Below are 25,073 nucleotides of genomic sequence, written 5' to 3' on the forward strand. Positions count from 1 at the left end.
ATTAAAAAAAAACCTACTGCACTTGTGCATCATATAGGCAACAGGAGGTGGGACAGAGCTAATGCATAAGTGCAGTAAGTAGATTGCAATATTGTAAAAGGTTGATTTTGTAAAATTGCAAATAAAGTGCAATATTATACAATGCTATATTGAAATGCTTCCATGATCCTCTGTATCGGTTGAACCGCAAGTTACTCTCATTGGTATAGACAGTGTGATAATCTCCTAAATGCTTCCAGGGAACCTGTTTGTGGGATGTGTGTATGTATTTTATTTTTAACTGCTGTTTTTGAATGTGTGTGCCTGTTCAAAATTCTGTTTTTAATGTGATAGTTTTTAATTGTGTCTTAAATGTTGTTATCAAGTGTTTAGCTGATCTTGTTTAAGCTTTATGAGCTACCAATTTTATTTAAGTTAGTATCCTATAGAGGAATCCTAACCCCACTCAGCTATTTTTGGGCCCAAACAGACAGGCCAAAATAAAGCTGCTTCAGGTCACTTTGGAGATGAATACATGCATTATTTAAACAGCATACCTCCAAAATGACCTGAAGCAGCTTTATTTTGGCCTATCTGTTCAGGCCCTTAGGAAGGAATAAAGCAACCCTTCTGCCAAAGGAAAGGAACTCCATTGGTGGCTGGGATCCATCGTAATCTTGTCTTCTATTCCATCTTGGTAAATATAAGTCCCCCCAAATTGTGCATTCTAAGGGTGCTCCAGAGCACGTCTGGGGTCAGTTGAATCACCTGAAAAAACTGGCCCCTCAGGTATGAACAGCTTTGACCCAATTGTTTCCAGAAGTGTTTTGATAAAATGACATGCTGGACAGCAAAGTATGGCAAAATAATTACCCTGGCCAGCACAAGCTACAGTGCTTCTTGGCGACTCCAATTATGGTACTACTGACAGTTTTTTATTTATTTATTTATTTATTTATTTTAAAAAAGCATCCCTCCCCTCTCTCCAATGTTTCAAAAATCTGCAAACCTCGTTCCCCCTATAATCTGACCTCTCTACATATTTAGAATGAGGCTTGTGGGATAACTGGAAGGTCAGACAGCTATAGCTGATTCTAATCAGTCATACCCGCCAAACAAGACATCTTTACTCCAGGTTCAAACCTTAGAGCATTTCATGTTTCCTGAGCAGTACATTTAAGATGGCTTTGTAGTTCAGTTTAATTTGTTTGGATTATAGGTTGCACCAAAGGGAAACTGAGGGGAAACAACCAGTAGTTTGTCCTCTGTTTCCCAGTATTTTTTTCTTTCAGATATCAAACTTGTTGGACAAAGATTTGCTTCCCCAAAAATGTATGCTGCCCCTTCTGTGCCTCCCCTCTCTATAAATATTTTTTCTGGAGTTGCCAGTGATGTCTGTAATAAAACAATATAATGTTTGCTATTCCAGGACCTGAGGACCAGAACAATAATGCTGCTCTTCACAGTGTAAGTTCCATCAGTTTAGTTGCTACTGAGCAGCCACATCCATCACTTGTCCCTTCCCTCCCATTGGTGGATCAACTACCAAAACCTAAATTGGAAGGAGTTCTTATTAATCACAATGAACCACGGTCAAGTTCAAAGGCTGGTCTTCATGTGCACTTTAAATTACCAGAAGATGATAAAGGAAGTGAAGCATCATCAGAAGATGGCGGAGGGCCTGGAAATCAAATCAGACCAAACAGCTTCTCAGACAAGATGAATGGACAGATATTTAAAATTCAAGAGCCAACTTCCCCTTCAAAGGAGCCACCTCCTGTGCTGGCTAAACCAAAGCTGTGAGTAAGAAGATGTTTGTAAAGTTTTAGCAATGTCAGAAACTGTATTCCATTTTAATGTTTGATTTGTTGTTTTTACATACCTTCAAGTTGATTTTAACTTACAACAATACTGTCATAAGATTTTCTTGATAAAATTTATTCACAGGAGGTTTGCCATTGCCTTCTTCTTAGGGTGGCAGACTGCAGCTTCCCTAGAGTCACTAAGTGACTTCCCCAAAGTCACCCATGGTTGACTAGGAATTCAATCCTAGTTTCCTGATGCAGCTCTCAAACCATTACACTATACTGACTCTCTAATGCTTAATTAAACATTTACAAAATGCAATATTTTACATAGATATAAAAATACTGTATTTTGAATTGCTGAATATACTGTTGTATTGTCTTGAAAAGTAGGAGTCAGGCATATTGCCTGGTATAGGAAAGCCCTGGGCCGTTAGGAATTTTCCTTCTAAAGAAGCAGCCCAGCCACTCTCCTCTCCAGTTGTATGACCATTTTTCTTTATAGAAATAGAAGACCAAGCTATTCATCTTTGTAAGACTAAGCTTACAATTAAGCAGCACATGGAAGCAGATATTGGATGGTGAGCAAAAGTATGTGTGACAAACAGGCTTCCCTGCATCCCTTAATCTGCCTTTATGTGCAGTGGAGGACACTGCCTATTGATAGTACTGAAGTAAGATTCAACTGATAGTCTCATCAGATGTTGTACATGGAATGGAGAGAGGTACCATCTTATCCTTCACCATAGGCAGCTAAACATTTTGGGTCAGCCTTGCATCCTTGTTCCATAGAATCCTGTTTCCCTTTGCACGTACAGCACAGAACAGCAGAGCAAAGACCAACAGAAAAGTTACTTGTGCATAAATAATCCAACCCAATGTGTTGAGCCTCCTCAACTAGTAATGGCAACACCAGTATCGTGAGTCATCACCAATAGTGTGGCAGCCTCTAGTGGTAGCCCGTTGACCCCCAGAGGTTACCTGCCCCAGTGTTATTTGGCAACTCATAATCTTGATCTGGTTTCAGAAGCAGTCCCTGCAATCTCTTTGATTATTCCCTTCTGGCCCATATTTTATTTTTTTTGTGTACAGGGATCCTACCCAGCTAAAACAGCTGCACAACCAGGTCATGCTGGAGCAGCAGCAAATTCAGCAGCCATCTCCCCCACCTCCACGAGAGACATCATTCAGTTTTGCCACAATGAACTCTTCTACTTTGCCTAACCAACAGCAGCAGCCACCTCCACCTTCATCAACAACATACAAGCAGAACAAAGCTCTTCCGACACAGACATTCAGTTACACCCGGCCTAAACAATTCCTGGCATCTCAGAATGCCCTTGCAGCAGTCAGCTCCCCTTCTAGCTCCCCAATGCCTTCTTTTGCTAATGTACCTCAAGGAACCCAGAGGACAACCAACAAGGAAAACTTCTTAGGATCTCCTCCACCATCCCAGACAATGTCTCCAGGAGGGCTGGTGATCCAAACTGAGCAGCCTCTTGCAAGTCCCAAAGAACCTGTGTTGCCACCACTGTTGCTTTCTGTTTCCAGCATGACTCAATTCCAACCCCAAAATGTGCCTCCTACACCTCTGTCTCCAACTGGTCGGATTCAGAACCCAGTAGCCTTCCTCAGTGCTGTCCTTCCTTCACTTCCTTCCACACCCCCAACGAATGCCATGGGTCTACCTAAAAGTGCACCAGCTGTGTAAGTGACTTAAATGCTGCATGTTCAGATCAATATGAATGAGTTATTGTGGAAGAATCAAATAGGGCCAGAGTTTTTTGTGGGTTTTCCAGACAGAGTATGTGGCCATGTGCTGGAATAATTTATTCCTGATGTTTCACCTACATCTGTGGCTGACATCTTCAGAGGGTGGTGGCATGGGAGTATGTGGGGTATATACTTGTGTGACCGTTGGTTGGGATGAAGTGATTTACACAGAAAACTATAGACACCAGCCATGAAAGCCTTCATAAATAGGGCCAGGCTTGCTATTAGGCAGGCTGAGGCTTCTGCCCCAAACTGGGGATGTCGGGTTTCATGAAAAGGTAGCAAATTGTTCATTACTTCTTACTGTATTTTTACTGCCAAGTAGAGGAGAAGTAACCATGGGCATTTTCTACCTCAATTGCCAAAATATTTTGGCTGTTGTTCATTTTCAACCTATGCCTACCCTAAGGCAAACCTAGCACAGGATATTCTTGGCAAGACTTGTTCAAACGTGATTTGCCTTTGACCTCTTCTGAGGCTGAGAGAATGTGACTCGCCCAAGGTCACCCAATAGATTTCTATGGCCCAATGGGGATTTGAACCTTGGTCTCCCAAGTCATAGTCCAGTACTCAAACTATTACATCCCATTGCCTTTTGGTACTGTTATATGCCTTAATATGGATGGGGCCAGGGGTAGCATTTGTTGTTCAGGCAGCAAAATATTTTGCACAAGTGGTCACATACGAGAAGGTTTGTTCACAGAAACCACCTGTTGTATAGGGATTATGGAATCTGGTGTTTTGAATTAGTTTAACTCATCTTGGATTATGAATGTGTGATGATTCCTCAGTGGCTCCCTGAAGCTGTCTGCAAGCCTATGTGAAATATCACATAACATAATTTAATTTAATGTTATTTACAGTGGCCCTCCATATTCACTGGGGTTAGGGACAATGAGCCCTGAGAAAGTGGGAGAACTTTTCTAAAAAACCAACTTTCATTTTAACTGAGAAAACACCTCCCTAAGAATCTCTAGGTCCTCCAGCGCAGATCTGTGGTGAACATCTGCTGAATGTTGACTAGAATTGCACTGGAGGACCTACAAATGCCTAGAAAAGTGCTCTCTTTAAAAATCCTTAGGTCATCCAGTGTTGTGTCTAGCAGATGCAAAAGGATTCTAAAGTCATGGTGGAGGATCTAGAAATTCCTAAAGAGAACATATTAATCAAACCCGCAAAGGTCAAAGCCACAAATATGAAGGGATGACTGTATTCAAAATTGTTCTACCACATCTCAGAACATAACTTTTAGTCCTCTTCAAAAATATAATAGGAAACTGGAGGATCTTTTGACTATGCATCCACGTTCATTCTATAAGAATGCTGTGTGTTTACTTTAAAGTTGTGAATTCCACTTAGCTCTTTCAACTGAAATAATACCTCGTTAGTCTGGGCATATTCCTGTTTAAAAGGTGGACATCCATTACCTTTTTGTTCTCTGACAGCTACAGATTTATTATTTTATTTTAATTCAATTCTTATCACCTTTTAAAATTTACCTTTTAATGCTTCTGTAACACTTTGATTTCAATCTGATCCACTGGCTACTGAGATTGTAAAAATGGAACTCATGAAAGGAAGTGCTTCCCTCCTGTGCTGATCTTGCAGGGCCTTTCAGCTGTTTTTGACACTGTGGTCTGAAGGCTTCTCAATCTTTGGTCTTCTAGAAGTATTGGACTTAAACTCCATTGCCAATGGTCAGGAACTCTGAAAGCTGAAGTCCCAAATATCTGGTGGACCAAAGTATGAGAACCCCTGGTCTACACTATTCTCCTGGATCCTTCACAACATCAGGTGGATGTGCGCTTGGGCCTAAACAGATTTGCTAGTCCCAACTGGAGTAAAGCCATTGCATCAATAGTAATGCAGTAAAAATACTTAAATAAGTTGTTTTGATTCAGTAAGTCTACTCTATCTGCAACTAATAATTGGTTTTAGACCTCACTCTTTACAAGGTCTATTCCTTTTTGTCCATTCAGACACAGAGGTAACGAGTTGGTCCTCTGTGCCTTTTTTCTAGAGGGTGGGGGCTTGGCCAGTGGAGGATTGCTACTGGAAAAGCCATATTAATCCCATGATGAGAAATGGTATGTGAAAATCCCCTAATTTGGTGCTCTTGGAATGTGTTGGATTACATTTCTCATCAGCCTCTTACTGGAGAAGACAGGTGTTATAGTTCAGTATATCTGGGAGGACAACAGGTAGCAGGAGATTAGTATACGTTATGTTGTAGAGTTCAGCATTTTCACTGGTGTCATTTATCAGTGGTAGATATCATTCAGAGCTTTGGGGATGGGTGTTATTAGGATTATCTGTATCTAGTTAAGGCCCTATCCAGATAGGCCTACAGTGCGCCCTCATCACGTGCTAGGGATTGGCCAAGTTCGCACCGCCCATACATACTCACCTCTAGCACGTGATGAGGGCGTCAAAATGGTGGCACCCTGTACAGATGGGCACCGCCATTTTGGCGCACTGTGGCATCATTATGGCGCCGCAAAAAGAACCCGCTTTTGGCAGGTTCTTTTTGCTCTGCGAGGGAGCCATGCAGTTTGTCCGCTGTGGCTTCCTCGCGGAGCAAAACAAAGCACGGGCAGACTGCCCTTTTTGGGCGGTCTGTACCCCACCTAATTTAACTAAATTAAACTAATAAGTTAACTAAACTAATTAAGGTCCCAAACAGTGAGGGCAGCATGGGGGTATGGTGTTTAGATGATGCACACCTCAACAACACCCCCTAGCCAGCATCACACTACCCACCCAACCAGATGGTGGACAGCATTGTGATGCTCCCTCCAGCAGTGCAGCGTTTATATACTGCACGCCTCAGGAGCACCGCAAAGCTGTAGCGATGGCTGAAAAGGTGCCCTTTTGCCAGTTCAAAAAGGAGTGGCATTTTGCTGCCTCTTTTTGAGCTGGCAAATAATTGGATCGGGGCAGCAGCGTGAGGATGCCATGGCTCCAATCCGGCACTCAAAGGGGCAGCTGTCTATTTTGGCCCTAAATCCTGAAGTTGTCATTGCTGCTTTTAACCATTATTCAGAAGTTGCCAACAAAGGAAGAGTCTAAAAGTAAATCAAGAAAAGTTGGAGGCATTATCCAAAAGTTAGGGAAGAATTAAATATGTATATTGATGTATAAATGGGATAAATTTACACAAACAAAACAAACAAGCTTCATACCACCTAAGCAGTGTACAACTGTAAGCTAATTTGCCCCAACAGTCTGGGTACTCATTTTAGCAACCTCGGAAGGATGCAAGTCTGAGTTGAGCTTGAGCCCATTTTGCTGGTCTTGAACTCGCAACCTTATGGTTTTGAGTGAGTGGCTGCAGTACAGGCATTTAACCACTGTGCCACCAGGGCTCCTAGAAAGGATCTCTGAAAAAGTGCCAGAATTGCCCATGCTCCCTAGAGCAGAAGTGGACAACTGCTGGTGTTAAGAGCTGCGCTGAAAAGAACACCCACTTCACCCCTGAAAAAATTGAGATTTTTGCCCCAAACCCCAAATCAACCAACACTTGAGTCATTTCCTTTCAGAAAAGAAACCTCTTCTGGGCCTAAAACATTCTGGAGAAAGGGACATGCTAAAATTGCATTACACAAACTAGAGGTATTAGAAGAATTTTGCAGCAGATAAATAAGTATGGGATGAAAGTCCAGGGGCCACAAAGACATCCCTGGGGTTCCATATGGCCCACAGGTTGTACTTTCTTCATCACTACCATATAGGGTGTGAGGGGCCTTTTAAAGTCTAAATGTAAAAAAATAAGATGTTAGGGAGCTGCGGTGGGTGCAGCCCTCTGAGGTCCAGAAGGAGTTGTATGCAGATCTCTACAAGTTGCTCACTCCAATTTTAGAGGCTGCCTTACTATGTGAAAATGTGATTGTTGTGGTCTATAGAGCAGCTTTTTATTATTTCACAAGCTTTGCTTCTTTATGGAGGACAAGGAACTCTCACTATCATAGTGCATGCTGATGTCAAGGCCTTATAACTTTAAGGCATTTGGCTTATACAGTATTATTATTTAACAGACAAAGGCAGGTTACAGACCGCCCATTTGGGGCGGTCTGTACCTGCCCCTTTCCCCGGTGTATCGGGGCCTCAGCTGCCAGAACGGCAGCCGCTGAGGCCCCGATCCGCCGCTTTTCAGGCTGCGGGGAAGCGGCAAAACCCCAAAGACACCCCGTGGCGGCGGGGAGAAGGAGAAAGGGGCCGCTTGGCCCCTTTCTCCCTTGCTTCTCTGGACGCAGCCATCTGAAGGCTGCGCCCAGTGACGCAAAGCAGTGCCGCAAACCAGGAAGGAGCTCCGAAATGGAGCTCCTTCCTGGTCCGCGCTAAGGGCGCACTAGGCGCCCTGGCACGGAGCAAGGATGTCACATCTGCGCCGCCCCGTATAGAGGCAGCGCGGCTGTGACGTCCTCATGGCAGCGGCCGTCTGGAATGGCCGCTGTCATTTTTTATGCACAGAGCGTGTATTAGGGTTAGGGAGGTGCGGAAGCACCGCACCTCCTTAACCCTAGTACGTGCTCTGCGCGTACTTTAATGGCGGTGTGTAACCCACCATTGATTTTACCTTTTGTACAATCATTTTAAACAGAAGTTTGCAATCTTCCTTACTGCTTTTTAGTTGAGAAATGCAGCAGTGATTATTATGGTAATAATAATACTCATAGAAATGGTAGTTGTCATCGTCATCATCATCATCATCATCATCAGTGTTGAGAAAATATAGTGATAAAAGTGATAATAAATAAATTAAAGCAACATTTTGTTTTTTAGAGGAAATCAGGGAACAGTGAAGAAAAATCCCAGGACTTCCCAGTTGGCAACAGAGGATTCGATTAGAGATCACAAAGCGGCTGTTGTAAAAGACTTGGAGAAAAGACTGCACTTACGGGATGATATATTTCCACAAAGCCAGCAGGTAAAAGTGCTGCTATTAAAACTGGTAGTAGGCATCTTCCTCTTAGAACATCTTGGTGCTATTACAAGTTGTTTAGTACATGGACTTTATCACACAGGGAAAATTAAGGGTTTAAACAGCGATTATGCCGTGAAAATCATGCAATCGTGTTTAAAATTTTCACATGATGTCACAATTAAAGAGTCATTATCCCAGGAATAAGCAGGCATTAAACAGCAACAAATCATTCGTGGAGAAATCCCGTGAATGATTTGTTGCTGTTTATTGCCTGGTTACTCCCGGGATAATGGCTCTTTAATCGCGATGTGTGTGAAAACGTTAATCGCGATTGTGCAATTTTCATGGAATAATCACTGTTTAAGCCCCCGATTTTCCCCATGTGATAAAGTCCTAAGCCTTCCTTTGCCAGTGCTTAGGGTAGGATTCTCAGATATGCTACACCTGCAAAAGGTCATTAAACATGGCATTGTGTCAAGGTTACTGTGTAATACATTATTTCATTGGTTTTATGAGCACATACACTGCTCTCGTATAACATTTTAGGATCAAGATGCTATTACATTTAGCAGGGTTGTTGCTGATCAGATTCTCTTGTATATATGTAGTCCTGGCAACAGCACCTAGAATGGTGAGGCAAACTCTGAAGAATGCATAGGCATATCCCAGAGGGCCTGCTACAAATTTTTTCCTCTTTTTTTTAATAATAATAATAATAATAATAATAATAATAATAATTTTTTAAATGGCAGTGTTCAGCCTGGCACTGTGAAAATGAATAAGTACTGTATATCAGACAAAGCTGTACCTGCCATCTTTATTTCCCCATCTCTGGGCTCCTGGACAAGATTTGCTATAGTTTCTTTATTTGGTACTTCTCTTTTCAGCACGGGACTAAATGCTGTCCATGCTGTTACTCCCTACTGCTGGGAAAACACATTGGAGGTGGTATCATCATATTGTAGGGTGCATGGGAGGCAGAAGACACCTTGCCCAGAGCCCCTTCTAAGATAGTACTGGGCCTGCATAAATTTCCAGGGTAGCCTTTATTCAATCATATTTTATTTCTCAATAGCAACAATGGCGCAATACAGACCTCCCAAAAAGGGAGGCCTGCTGGCATCTGTTTTTCTTCCGCAGGGAAGCTGCAGCCGCCAAACCATGCAGCTTTCCTGTGGAGGAAAAAGAACTTGTGAAAAGCAGGTTCTTTTTACCCCGCGGCGACAGTGTAACGAGTGCGCCACTGGTGCACTAGGTACGTAAGTGTTACGTGGCGCTTACGTAACAATGGCGGCACCATGTATACAGGGCGCCACCATTGTTACGTCCTCATCACATGCGAGGGTTGTGGGACGTGGGTGCTCCGCCCCCAGGAAACCCTAGCACGTGACGAGGACGTCATAAAAGGCCCATCGGTACCAGGCCAGTGTTTTACAAAGATCACAGAAAAGGGACTAATAAAGAGTCCCCTCCCCAGCTTTCAGTAGTGTTGTGTAATGAAATATTTACTTGGCAAGATTTAGTGATAAGGGTCAGGGCATGGCCAGGGCTATGTATCGTCTTCAATAGCATCTGAGTGCAGACATTGGTACCTTGCACATATAACATCTTCTGAATTTTTAAATTTTAAAAATATAATTTTCTACCAGTAGTTCTTAATGGAGCTTGGCTGGGAGGTGTGAGGGCATTTCTTGGAATGTGAGCTAAGATTTCCATTGATCAGGTGGTAGGACAAAGATGAGTAATCTGTGGCTCCATGGATATTGTTGGATTCCCACATCTCAGCCAGCATGGCCAGTGTTTAGGGATAAAGAGAGTTGTAGTAAATATCCAGAGAGCCACAGGTTCCCCACGACAGGGTAAGGTTTCAAGACCATATTTACTTATTATAGATACTGGATTCCTTCTTAGATCTTTGGGATGTGAACTTTCTTAAGTGATCAGCATGCCTTTGCGAGTAACTGTTACACCTACACAGCGGAGCATCGAAGCTTGTCAGACAGATTTCAAATTACTGTATGCTGATTTCTGCTAAACGTAATGAACTATTCAGGTTAGAATGGTACGTAGTCTGTTAGTCCATACACATACTTGGTAACTTTCCAAAACTGTTTTCCAAAGGAGAGAATATCAGAAAGTTTGGAGGCTGAGATTTTCCTCTCAGGAAAGAGCTGTGGAAATACATTATAGTCCTACTTAAAACAAGACAGTTGAATGATATGTAACTTACTCATTTGGAGAGTAAGTTAGTTATACTGATTATTCAGTGATAAATGGGTTCTGCACAAATTATATTTTCATTAATTATTTTTTAAAATGTTTATTTTAAATATTATTTCACTTGCCCCAGATTTGGGACTTGTTGCTGAAAATAGATTCCAGGGCCACATGTGGTGAGGCAGGCCAAATTAATACTAGCCCTTGTTCCTAGAAATAGGCTGGCAGCAATTCTAATTGTGAAATGGCATAGAAGGGAATGCATGGGAGGCGATAACAGAGAATGTTTTTCCCCTCTGCAAGTTTGGGGAGCTTCTTGTACCAATTTTGGGGTGGTTTTCATCTAGTGAATGTAAATGATCTCCCTGCCTCATGGTCAATGTATAGACAAGGAAAAGGAAACCAGTGTGTATGGAAATAGATTACTTAGAGGCAACAACTAAAATTATACAATCTCTCTGGTTCCTTGATTGCTCTGGGGACATTTTCTCTGATGGAGTCACCTGTTGAATTTCTTCTAGGCAATCACAAGCATGTGATACTTTTTTTATAGATGAACCCTGGATGCTCAAGTTCACACTGGTTGGAGCAGTGCGATAAATAGTTTAGGTAACTGTGAAACACATGCAGTCTTTTATATTAATGGCATGGTAACTTCCTCAGAAGCCACAGTGACTCTGTGGTGGTGGCAGAACTACCTGCTGATATCATGAGCTATTTATACACTGTGTGATTGAATGTAGACCCAAGAATGTTAAAGCTATGTTCTTGTGTGTGGTTACCTAGTAGGCCCACTGACTAAAGTGGGACCTATTTCTGCATAAGCAGGGATAGAACTGCATGATATGAAATGTCTGTTTTTACTCATTTTAACTGCTATGCCGATCAATTAGATCTTATCGTCATTTGTTTCATCAAAATATTTTCCTTGTTCTTTGTATCTATATGCAGTCCGCCCTCCACATTCGCGGGGGTTGGGAGGCAAGACCCCCATGAATGTGGAAAAACCATGAATAACTCCCCCCCCCCAGGAAACCAGTTAAAGGGTGGGGAAAGAGGAGCAGGAGCATACGCGCAGTCCTCTTCTTCCCCTGCCCTCCTGTCCCTTTAACTGGCTCCCCACCCCTTTCCCAGGCAGATATTTTCCTTTCCCCAAGCAACTATCCATCCTGGAAAGGGGCATGAGGGTTGATCCTCCTCCCCTTTCCAGGACAGATAGCCGCCTGGGGAAAGGCAGCTATCCAGCCCGGAAAGTGGCGGGTTGGCGCATGCAGCCTTCTTGGCTGCTCCTTCCCTCCTGGGTGTTTTTTCCCAAGGGGAAAGGCTCAGGAGGAAGGAGGAGGAGGCAGCCTTGACCTCACAAATAATAAAGACTGTGAGTGTCAAAGCCATGAATGTCAAGAGACGATGCTATATCTTTTCAAGAATAGTCATCAGCAAGCTAGTTGGAGTAGGAACTAGCGACTGAGGGGACTGCTATCATGAGGACTGTGCATACACCGGCAAACATGCTACTGGTGAAGAAAATAACAAAAAATGGGGAGTAGGAAATGGCATAAAATATACCTGAGAGGAAGCATGGCTGGCAGGCCATTTCTTGAGACAGAGCCATTTTTTGAGCCACTTCTGCAACTTTATCCTATTCATGTCTTTATACTGGGTTGATTGGGACACACCACTACACACTGTTCTTACAACTGAGCAAAACCACCTCCCTCCCTTGTAAAACATCTCTGCTTTCCAGAAAGGCACATGCATAACCAGAGTTGAAAACCATGAAGGAGCTTGCAGTACCAGCTTTTTCTTCTGGCTTCAGTCCTAATAGGACATTGATTTCTCTTCTGAGGGCAGGTGGAACCAAGAACATCCTGCATAATGGAATTCTCTTCTGTTAGGAAGGATGTGTTCTGCTAAGCTGCTGATGACTGCAAAGCATTTGCACTGAAACTGATTTGTCTTTTGCCAGTCTTATCACTTCAACAGCAGGAGGGGCTGCATCAGACAATTAATCAGGAAAAAATTATATCTCAATGTTTATTTGAAAAGATTTATTTTTCAAAGTTCCTAAAGATGAGTGAACTCACAGGTGGGTGTCAGCTTTCTGTACCGATGAATCATCTTTAGGATTTGCCCATTGTCATGGGAATTATTAGCACCATTTAATTAACAATCAACGTAACAGATGAATGACAAATCACTTGGTTAGCATGGGGGGGGAAAGCCATAGGTCAAAGGGAATGGTCCAATGTTTTTGTATAGGTTTGAAACATTAGTCAGTTAAAGGGACTAATGGTTTGGAAAAGTTACATGGTTTGGAAAAGTATCTAGACAGGTTGTTTTTGAAAAGGACACAGAGACAAAATGTTAAATTATAGTATCTAGGCCAGATGAACCAAAATTGAGTGAGTGGTGTTCCTTTACCATCTTGGTTTTGGCAACAAATCTGTGTGAGAAAGCTAACAAAAGGCTGGAGACTTTGAAGGAGTTAATGTGGAAAGGGGAAGAAGGGATATACAAGGGCTGCAAGATACTCTATAGGATGAGAATTTGAACTATAAGGAACTCCACTTGGCAATGAAGACTGTTTTAAGGGCCAAATTAGATGTCATGTTACTCATGTCTTGAACCCTGGCATGCTTACTTTCTTTGTGCTTCGCTGATACAAGCAGTGCACTGTATGAGGACATGGGAGAGAGCCTTCTCATCTATACCACCCTAGAGTTCATTTGGCACTGCATTTGAGCTTCATTCCAGCACCAAGTAAAAACTAGTTTTTTTAAGTAAAAGCTTTTGAGCCTAATTTATTTATTCCAAATGTGCATACACTCGGTTTACAATAGTTAAACAGGCCAAAAGTATATTAAACAATATAAGAAGCTAAAATAGATTTTTTTAAAAAGCAATAAATTTATTTTAACTAACTAAGGGGCAAAACAGATGGCCCTGAAGCAGCAGCTTGACACTACCCCTTTCAGTACTGAATCGGGGCTACAGCAGCCGCACACCATGGGCCCAATCCAGCACTTTGCCAGTCCTAAAAGAGTCAGCAAAATGCTACTCCATGGTGGCAGCTTTTCTGCCTTTCTAAATGCTGTGCCAAAGAAATAGCGTGATGCCAGCATCGGGGGGGGGAGCAGGGGCATTGGGTATGCGGTTACCACGCCCCCACTCTACCCGATGCCAGCGTTTTATGCTGGTCTATTTAGCCCCTAAGTTATTTAATGTAGTTTTACTCTGTTTAAATTATTTTTATTCTTGTGGTTTTTCAATTGTTTTAAACTGTGTTAATAGGTTTTATGTGTACACTGAGACCCTATGATATATAGGATGGGATACAAATAATATTTAAATCATAAATTAATTCAATTCAATTTTTAAAATAAATAGTTAGAGTGAAGAGGTTAGTTAGCCAGATTAGAGATGTGATATGAGATAGGGGTATCTCAGATCTTTGTTTCTACCATGTTCCTAAATAGTTGTCTGCTATTTACATTAGGAGGAAAAGCTATTTAATACTTATATTATAAAATATATTTTAATTTTCCAAATTTTAAATCATAGATTTTACTCAGTTATTTTATATTATAATTGAAGAGTTTTTTGCATGCTATTTGACTAAAAGAACTGTGTTGCTGATAACTGATGATGATACAGATACTAGCCAATCGATGCCCATGACCTTTATAATAAATAATAATAAATTTTATTTTTACCCCGCCTTTCCAAAATATGATCAAGGCGGCTTACAAAATTTTAAAAACATTACAAACAGGATAAAAATTCAATATAAAAAGTTAAGAACACTACTGCAAAAAACAAAAACAGGAACAGGAAATCAATAAAATACACATGTCAAGGGCAAAGAGAAGGAGAGAATAATTGACATCTATCCGAGGTCGAAAGGGAAAAAAGAGGGCAGGGAAATAAACAAACAATCTAACTAAGGTGGGAAGGCCAGCGTTATATTGCAGCGTTCTGCACAACACATTAGATCAGAGTGGAATGTTCTTTCTGAGACTGTGTTCAGAAACTCATTTAGTGTGTCATGTACAGGAAAATCCATAACATGTCTTCCTCACAAGAGACATGTTTTTCCTTGGGGTAGAAAATGTGATCTGAATCCTGTAGCATACAAGAAGCTGGTAACCTCTGCTTACTCCGAGTGTGAAAACAGCATTGGGATTCTCTAGACTGGCCAAAGGCCTTGGGATTTTTCAAACATTATATCTGTAGCTACTGGAGGAGGGGGATATTTCTGCTATCCATACAGTATTGGAACTGGGATGTGACCTTAGCTGCAAACATTTTCCACTTACCTTTTTTCCATTTCTTCTTTTCTCTTTCTTTCTGTTATAGTTATAGTGCTAAAGTGATACAGAGAAACATTTTTTAAAAACTAAATTTGCAATTCAGGAAAAATGAATATTTGAGAAGAAGCATGGGAAGGAGATGTTGAGTTCATCTATAAATCAATCACTTTATTCATATTCTATCTTTTTCCCAAAACTGGGGTGCAGGGGAGTGGAGGGAAATCATGCCCACACCTCAGCTTAAATACTACAGAGATTTTTCCACTGGCCTTGTTTCCCCCATCACATTTCTAGCTGAACATTTCTCTTTTCCTTTTTTTCTTTTCAAGCTATAGTGCTAAAATGGCATAGAATTTTAGCACTATAACAATAACAGTTGGCCTATCAGTGTAAGTTGTGCTAAGTCCTGGCTAACGTTACTAATTAAGTATTTCTTCAGGGATTACCTGAAGCAGTTGATGGATCATCTCCAAAACCTTATTATAGTCTCCCTTTTGATCCCATGAGATAACACACCAGGTCTAGTGACTCCGTAATTCAAGCACTTGGGTTAGTAGATCATGACAGACAAGGAGGCATGAAAAACACATCAAATTATAGCATAGATGTTACTTTGGCCAAATGATAGGAGGAAGGAGATTAGAATTTAACAAGTTGGGGAGGATAAAGTTTTTATTATATATTCACTTATTCATTCATAATGAAATAAATAAACTTGTGACCCAGTGACAGTATCTTGTGATTGAAATGATTTTATCTGGGACAAATCACTGTATTTGTATTTCCCATTTGCCCCATTCTGAGGAATGACCATGTTTCTCTACTTTTATCTTGGTCAATTAAAATGTATTGCATTTAATTGCATTGATTCTAATGGATGTATTTGTTTTATTTTTTTCAAATGACCAAACTTATCTAAAGATCCAATACAGTGGTAATCCATATTGTTTTTAACATGCTGTTAGCTGCACCTCATATGAAGTTACTAAAGCCTGTTACAGACTGCCAAAATAAAGCTGCTTCGGGTCACTTTGGAGGTATGCTATTTAAATGATGCATGGGTCCTAAGAGTCCAGAGGTCGTGCCAAAGCCACACTCCATTCCTAAGCACTGGAGTGCAGCTTTGGTGCAGCTTCCAGATTCTTAGGGTGCATGCATCATTTAAACAGCATACCTCCAAAGAGATCCAAAGCAGCTTTATTTTGGCAGTCTGTAACAGGCTAAGTTTCTTGGAATTCAAGCATTATGTCTCTGAGCTTAAAGCTGAATGCCTCTCCATCATGTGGTAGGAACGGACTGAAGGATTTTCTCCTCAGAATTTGCCATCCAGCTCTGTTTTAACTAACGGGGATTTTTCAGTTGCTGTCACTAGGATAGCCAGCACCAGCAATTTATAAAATACTCTATCCTATCTTAATTATTTAAATATATTATACACTCCACTGATACATGATTAGTCTAAATCTAGAGTTTGTTTCACCTCTGAAACTCCTTTCTATATTCAGAATCATTTCTCCTTTTTGTAATTTCTTTCTTAATTTTGTTAAAATCATAAGTGTCATAATAACTTTTTCATCATACAATTACTTCCCTTCACCAGAGAACAACTTATGATGAAAATCTGGCTCGCAAGCTTCAGGGACCAAGCAATGATACCCCAGCCTTCAACTTTACAGCTCAGGATGTATCCAAGGTACAGCCATCCTAACCCACCCATGGTGCCCTCTTGGTAAATCTGATCACTAAAATTTGAACACCTAAAATTCACTCCTAGCCATTACTACAATACTGAAGGGAGCAATACTAATTTGTTACAGAAAATAGGTCAGTAATCCTGCTTGAACATTAGTATTAAACATTACGAAGACAGCTACAAGTACAGTACTCAGAAAAAGGACATACTGCAAGGGTTTCTACTTCAGAATTAATCTATAAATTATTCTAATGCAAAGAAGCTCAAAATACTAAAAAATGTTCAACCATAGAATGAGTGTAACACCATTATCATCATTATTAGCATTATTAGTAATGTTATTAACATATATACTCATGTATAAGTCAAGGGCAAGTTTTGGACCAAAGTTATGGATTTTGATATGACCTATGGATAAATTGAGGCTAAAACTTAGAGGCATGTAACAAAGGATATAAAAAAGGATGAAGCAAAAGAACACAATGCCAAAGAATATACAAAATTCCAGCAGGTATAACTGTGTTTACCCTAAAGGCTTCATGGATGAGGAGGGGACTACTGTGAATTATTACTGTGCAGTGTGTGGGGGAGGCAATCAGGGGTGGACAGGTCTAAGCAAGCACTCACATGTCAAAAAGGATGTAAAGGCAAGAGTTAAGATACAGTATTAACTCTTATCCAAAAAGGAACCTTTTCTGAGTAGTGAAACATAAGAGCTTAGTCTGTCTCAGGAGATGCTAAAAGAAGCACCAAGTCCCTTTACTCACTCAGCGCTCCTTTGAGGGAAAGTACCAATGCTCTTTTGAGGGGAAGTCACCTCAGCTATTTTCTTACCCAGGCATGAAAATTCCCAGAAGCAGCACCACAGCAAAGAGAGTAGAATGGGGTCAGTGCCTCTTTTAGGTTCTTCTGGGGTGGATTAAACTCTTGCCTTTTGCTGTGGTTCTTCTTTTTAATAAAGGTTAAGGTACAGTACTTATATCATCCCATGGATAAATTGATCCAGATTTTAGGGTGTCGAAATTTTGACTAAAATTTCTAGACTTATACATGAACATATAAAGTATTGTTGTTGTTGTTGTTGTTGTTGTTGTCGTCATCATCGTCTATTTATATAATGTTGTCAGTGTACATGGCACTTTACATGAGTGGCTTACAATTGTTAATTTGATAGCTCCTTGCCTTCAGGCTTACAATAAAAAACATCAGGAATCACAAGGAAAAGGGGATGGCAGTTGAAGGGGGGGATTAAGTCCAGAAGATGCTGGCTGCTCTTCTCTCCCTTAGTGGCTACAACAGTGGCCTCTAGAAATGAGAAGGGGGCTCTCACTAGCCACTGACAAACATTATATGTTGTTGCTTTTTTAAAAAACATATAACTCATTTTATCACTAACAATAAAGTTAAGTAACAATATTCCCATATTTTATTCATCCAATATTATGGGGAGTGATTTTCCCAGTTTATAGATAGGGAACTGATACTAATAAAAACTGATGGACATGTTACATGTCAGAAGGATACAAAAGTGTCAATTTAAGCAGAAAGTACATACATAATAATATGAATTGGAGATGATCCATGGTTCTGCCTAGAGCTTAGTGTTGTTTGACCTCTTTAGAAATGACTTGGATGCAGGAGTAGAGTCGGTTCTCATCCAGTTTGCAGGTTCTACTGGTCTGAGAGAGGTAGCTAGAGGTTGCAAGTAATGCATACCACAGCCCTTGACAGTGAAGCTTACAAAGTATTTTTCCCTATCTTTTTCCTTTTCATAAGCACAAATATAAGATGAGTGACACCCAGCTTGGTAGTAGTGCATATGAAAAGGTCTCGGGGTCTTAGTAGATTACAAACTAAACATGAGTTATCAAGGAGGGCATCAGCAAGGTGGAAAGTGTCCAGATGAAGACAGCTAAAATGATTAAGGGGCTGCAAATCAAGCTCTGTAAGGAACCACAGAGGGATTAGGATATTAAGCCTTGAGAAGTGAGATTTGAGAGATGATATGATAGATTCAAAGATTCACTATTATGTGGAAGATGGAGCAAGCTTGTTTTCTGCTGCTCCAAAGGATAGGATCCCAATGAATGGATTCAGATTACATAGACAGAAATTTCAGCTAAACTTCCTACTAGTAAGAGCCAGCAGTAGAATTATGTATGTTGGAAGGTGATGGACTCTTCTTTATTGGAGGTTTTCCAACAGGCTGGATGGTCATCTGTCAGGGATGTTTTGGCTGTGGCTTTCTTCCATCAGTAGCAAGTGGAGTAGATGATCTTTGAGGCATTTTCCAGTCTTTCAGTTCCATATAAATGTTGCACTTGCTTCTTGAACACATGTTTCCATGCAATAAGCACAAAGAAGTGACAGGCAAGACTGATCTCCTTTGCCTCTGTTTACTGTAGGGGAAAATATCCATTAATACAAATAGGCTGTCATGCATATAGCTTGCCATTTATTCCCAATGATTCATGTTCAGGTTCCAGAAATCATCACTGATGAGATATCGCACAGCATTTTCCTACTGGGCTGGGCATGGGATGTAACCTGAACAGAGTGAATGTTATTGCAAACCCCCATTCTCATTCAGTATTCATCCCGCACTAGAACAGCAAAGGGTGTGCAATAGTATTTGTTGTCATCATGTTAACATAGTGCTATTATGAGTCAAATACGGTAACTCCCTTTCCCCTATCCTTGGTTTACAGAGTGTTTCTGGGACGCTATCAGAACATTATGGACGCTAGTGTGATAATGTCCTGAGTCTATAGGCTGACCTAGGATAGGTCCACTGGTTTTCTGAGATTCATCAGTATCCCAGGGTTGTTTTAAGTGTGCAGTCATTGGATTAGTCTGCTAGTTAGTGAACTAATGCAGATTTATAAATGCTGCATAGTTTTTTAAAAACAAAAACAAAACACTAATTCCTGTCCAGAGAGTGCCACTGGTGGAAGGTATAAGCAAGAAGCAAAGCATGCCTTGTGTTTATTTGGTTTCTTTCTTACTTTCTGTGGGCTGGGAATTTTTGCAATCAGAATATCAACTGAAGTCCTCTCATTCAGACTGGCCTTGTTTTGAACTTGAGCTTAGGAGAGCGATTTCCAGAACCCCTACACCAGTAGGGGAACCATCCACGGGATTTTGGGAGTTGACATTCCATTTACAAGCTCTTGTTTTACTATTTTGGGGGCAAAATCATAGAATCATAGAATTGGAAGAGACCGCAAGGGCCATCCAGTCCAACCCCCTGCCACGCAGGAAATTTAAATCAAAGCATCCCCAACAGATGGCCATCCAGCCTCTGTTTAAAGACCTCTAAGGAGGGAGATTCCACTACACTCCGAGGGAGTTTGTTCCACTGTTGAACAGCCCTTACTGTCAGGAAGTTCCTCCTAATGTTGAGGTGGAATCTCTTTTCCTGTAGCTTGCATCCATTGCTCCAGGTCCTAGTCTCTCGAGCAGCAGAAAACAAGCGAGCTCCCTCCTCAATATGACATCCCTTCAGGTATTTAAACAGGGCTGTATAGCATTTGACTCATTTTCCCAGAAACTATTGCTCTGGAATAAATGCCTTCAGCCGGGAGTTATCAGAAGCTCGTGCCTTTCTATTTTTAAAGGCATTCTGTAACAACCCATCAGAAGCAAGTAACTGAGATGGGAATTCAGCCTGTTTGTGTAGAGCAATTTGCTGACACATGCTACGTGAAAGAGAAAACTAAACAAGGTGAAATTCTATAAGCTGAGGTGTTGCCTGCCAGCTGGTTAAAATCCACAGTGTGTTGCTCTCCAAAGGACACTGGAGGCACAGTGACTCCCACCTAGTGGCTGGACTCACTGTTTCATGTATGTGTTTATCACAGCTCTGTGTGCTTGTGAACACTACTTTTTTTTAAGTCTGCTTAAAGATCAAACTAGACATGAATCAGAAAGTCTGTAATTAGGATCTCTGCAGTTGAAGGAAGGAAGGAAGGAAGGAAGGAACAACACTGGAAAATGAGGAGTTTAAACTTTTACCCATTATATTTTTTCTGGTTAAAATTCCCAGCTCCAAAGCTATTTGCTCTGCAGAATAAAATAAACCAGGAACATACAGGTATTTGTTACATTTGGTCACTACCATGAAGCAGACATAATATGTACAGGGACAGAGGACGAAAGTTTTCAGTTAGGAAAATGGCACAGTTGAACTCCCCTTTCCCCAACTCCATGGTCCTGATCAGTAAAGGGAGTGCCAAAACAGCTAGTTGTTATTCGTTATTTTGACCAGATCTGTGATTAGGGTCTCGTGCATTGCAATGTACCCATATCATTTGGCGGGATGAGGTAACTGCTTCTATCAGGCAGCAGATTTGGAATGTCACAAAAAAGCACACTGAAAGTTATTCACTATGTTGTTATTTGTGCTTTTACACACCACACCATAGCCCAGGGAAGAGATTCTTGACTCCATTGTCAAAATAACTTGCCTGTCTTTGGAGAACTATGCATCTTAACTGCAGAGAGTGAAGAGGGGGGACGGGACAATTTGCTGTTTTGATTCTGGAAGAAAATTTCTTTGGCTAGCCTTGCCACAGGCCACTTCAGACCCACATGTTGCTGACTTCACTCTTCATGGCGTGGAAGAATAACTGAGTCCCTGTTCATAGTTTAATTACCCTTAGATGTAATGCTCCATGCTGAAGCCTGACACCTTTTTTGGGCAACCCTCACATCCACACACACTTTTAAAAGATTCACATGAATTCTAACAGGAACCCTTCCACACTATGCAATTTGCAGTAGGCTCTGCAGTTTAAAATTCTCAGTCAGAGAGCTCTGATGCCTTACCAAACTACAAGCCCCAAGATTGCATAGGATGGTGCCATGGCCATTAAAGTGGAATCATAGTGCTATAATTGTGTAGTTTGAAAGGGTCCATGGTTTGTTAACTGCATGAAATTTGACATTAACCACATTAGGTGGGCATATTTACCTCCCAGTTAATTCCACTTAAGTAATTTCGTCTGGAGACACAGTATATCAAATTTTAAAATGTCAGTTTTGAACTAAAGCCAGCATTACTCTATCAGTAACAAAAGTGCAATTGTGTAATCTATATGCCAGCATTGATTCTGCCACACCCACCCACACCTGTGATCTCTGCCATTATGTGGATTAAATTTGTTCTTACGTGCCTTCAAGTCAACTCCAAGTGATGATAACCCTTTATTGTGTGCCTTCAAGTCATTTCTGATTTATGGTGACCCCATCATTGGGGGGGGGGTTGGCAAGATTTGCTCAGTGGCCAAGAGAGTATGACTTGCCCAAACTCACACAGGGATGGCTGAGCAGGGGTTTGAAACCTGGTCTCCAGAGTCATAGTCCAATGCTCAAACTATTTCACCATGCTAACTCATAGGACTTACTGCCAGGGAAATATATGGAATTCTCATTTATGTTTCTGTGTGTCAGACCTGCCTCAAGCAGGGCAGCGGATTGGGAAGAACACCTGGACAGTGAGAACAAGAGACAGGACAATATTAATTATTTGTCCTTTTCTTGGGTGAGGTAACTATACCTTTGCTTCCAGATGGATCTTTAAGCATGGCAGTATTGTCATCAGGTCAGATAGAGGGAGACATTCTGGCTCCCTTTCTACCAGCCAGATAAGAGCACAAGACTGCCCTTAGGGTTTCTGCAGCTATGTAGTTCTGTGGTATTGTTTTATGGAGAGCTTTGTGACCTGGCTTAGCCTCCATCCCATTCATTGTGATAGTATTAAAAACAAAACTACATGATAAATTAAATACATTGTGTGCAGCTGAGACCTGTCTTCCCTTTCATGTCAGTAAACCTGGTTTTAGTCTGGACTGGCACACATATGCATAGACAGGAGAAATTTAAACCTTTCCTCATAGAATCATAGAGTTACAAGAGACCATAAGGGCCATCCAGTCCAATCCCCTGCCATGCAGGAAATCACAATCAAAGCATCTCTGATAGATGTCCTCATATTATCACTTTTTTCCCTTAACTTGCACCCTTTCATGATGATTAAAATTTATTAATTATAATGATTATAATTTCTTAGCTGTCTTGAAAGTGCTGGTTTCATATAATATATGCCAAAAGATATTTAGAAGGTTGAAGTAAACTATCTAGAGACTTCTCCCCCAACTCTGTTTTTTTCAGGAATACAAAATTTCCAGCTTTGAGCAGAGGTTGATGAATGAAATAGAGTTTCGACTTGAACGTACCCCAGTGGATGAATCAGATGATGAAATCCAGCATGATGAGATCCCTACAGGCAAGTGCATTGCTCCAATCTTTGACAAGAGACTCAAGCATTTCCGTGTCTTGGAAGGCTATCCTGCTACCTTCACGTGCAAAATTGTTGGAATTCCTGTACCCAAGGTAGGTGTTTCTCTAAAACCCAACACAAAAATTTCACTGTTTCCCCAACCAATTCCAAATTCCAAGGTCTTTGTGCCTTGGATCTTACATTCCTTTGCATGTAAACACCACTCGCAAGATGCTCCCACTGACAGAATCATGGGAGGTAATTATCACCTATTTCCCATTTCCTTTGCCACATCCTGTACTTAGGAATGGAAAAGAATTTTGTTGGAATTGAGATTGTCAGCGAAAGCACTCCTTTCAGAGCTCTCAGGACTTGTTGAAACACAAAACACACCTTGCTTCAAAACCCCTCAAATTTGCAAGGCTTCATAGTGCTTTTCAGAGAAATAAAATATACAAAAAACTATTATTAAAACATGAGTAGTTACAAATGCAGAAGTTGAATATGTGCACAACCTTACTTCATTCAAGGAGAAAACAGGGGACAGAAATGTGTATGTGAGGAAAATAATGTATGTACATTTTTCCTTATATGTAACTTAAGGCAGTGGTTCTCAAATGTTGCACCTCACTGCTCAACATAGTATATGAATAAAAACATTTTGTTTGTTTAGTGTGCGTATTTTCACTCACACATCCATGTATATTCATATTTTAACATTTGTAAGGCAATAGCTCTCCTCGTCTTCCCCTCACCCTCAGGCAGAGGCTCCAAGCACTTTCCTTATCTTTTTCTTTCCCTCAGGACAAATAAAATTTGTGAAGCAGAGGGGTGGGGATCAGGACCTCTAAGTATCACACATTCCCATGAGAAATTCTTGTGCCCCTCTGGGGGTCCCGCTCCACCATTTGAGAACCATTGACATAGGGAATACAGTGGTACCTCGGGATACGAAATACCCAGGTTACGAAATTTTCGGGATACGAAAAAATCCCATAGGGAATCATTGTTCCGGGTTACGAATGTTTTTTCGGGTTACGAAAAAACTTTTGGTGCTTTTTTCGGCTTTTTCGCACGGAATCGCGGCTTTCCCCCATTAGCGCCTATGGCAATTCGGCTTACGAAGGCTTTTCGGGTTACGAAAGCGGCCGCGGAACGAATTAATTTCGTAACCCGAGGCACCACTGTAGACATATATTCTTCTTGCATTCCCCTGTGAAAAATTGTAAAAAAAATTCTTAATGCAAACTTCATTGAGTTTCTCTGCAGGAAGAAAAAACAAGGTCTTGCAATCTGATACAAAAAAAGGATGGGATGGGATGAGATGCAGGTGCTGTTCAGAGAAGTGCAGTGAAATTTGGGCCAATATGGGCAAACAAGATCCAAGTTAATATGTCTAGTGTTCTTAATTATTCATTGCCATGGATACAGTGTTTCAGAAGCCATGTTATTTTTTAATTCAAGCTTAAATTATAAGATTCCTGTCCCTTAGTAATAACTTTGGGCTTCAGCAGAGCTAGTACATTTGGGCTCTTGTGTCTCCCCACCCAAGACTTCCATCCACCCATCTTCCTTTTGTGCTCTGTAAGAGAAAATGGGAAGCATGCTGGTGTTTGTATATCTTTTCATCATAAGCAACAAGATAAGCATTATTATTATTATTATTATTATTATTATTATTATTATTAAGCTTTATTTTTCTAGCACTGTAAATTTACACAGTGCTGTACATACAATCTTTTTAATTAGACAGTTCCCTGCCCTCAGCTTACAATCTAAAGAAACACGACACAAAAGGAGAAGGGAATGGTGGTGGGGAAGGGAATAAGCACTCTTAGGACATGACTAGAACCACTAAATAGACATGTCCACAAACAACCTTTCCCAATCAAATGCCCTTCAGATGTTTTAAACTTCAACACCATTAACCCTGGAGTGATAGGAAATGTAATTGAACATATTTTGAGAGACCAGACTAGGGAAGTCTGACCTTGGAAGTCGCCTTTCTTTTCCTATGCACTTTATGGTTCTGGTTGCTTCTCTGAAAACAAATTAACCATCAGGATTAACTTGGAAGAAATGAACATTAAAA

General features: G+C 40.9%; 2 protein-coding genes across 5 annotated transcripts in view; both read left to right on the forward strand.

Moving 5' to 3' along the window:
• The window catches only part of TET1 (tet methylcytosine dioxygenase 1), a 646,721-nt gene that overhangs the window by 300,538 nt on the left and 321,110 nt on the right, over positions 1–25,073 (forward strand). The gene's annotated exons all lie outside the window — the stretch shown is intronic.
• The window catches only part of MYPN (myopalladin), a 107,565-nt gene that overhangs the window by 64,630 nt on the left and 17,862 nt on the right, over positions 1–25,073 (forward strand). For 2 of the 4 annotated variants that reach the window (XM_042459337.1, XM_042459336.1), the window contains 5 exons: positions 1,409–1,778; positions 2,877–3,491; positions 8,340–8,484; positions 16,609–16,701; positions 22,873–23,094. In XM_042459337.1, the coding sequence (XP_042315271.1) occupies positions 1,409–1,778; positions 2,877–3,491; positions 8,340–8,484; positions 16,609–16,701; positions 22,873–23,094 (1,445 nt within the window). The remainder of the gene's footprint in view (positions 1–1,408; positions 1,779–2,876; positions 3,492–8,339; positions 8,485–16,608; positions 16,702–22,872; positions 23,095–25,073) is intronic. The other 2 variants (XM_042459338.1, XM_042459339.1) reach the window with 2 other exon arrangements.

This window comes from Sceloporus undulatus, chromosome 3 (genome assembly GCF_019175285.1).
Source record: "Sceloporus undulatus isolate JIND9_A2432 ecotype Alabama chromosome 3, SceUnd_v1.1, whole genome shotgun sequence".
Taxonomy (NCBI): Eukaryota; Metazoa; Chordata; class Lepidosauria; order Squamata; family Phrynosomatidae; genus Sceloporus; species Sceloporus undulatus.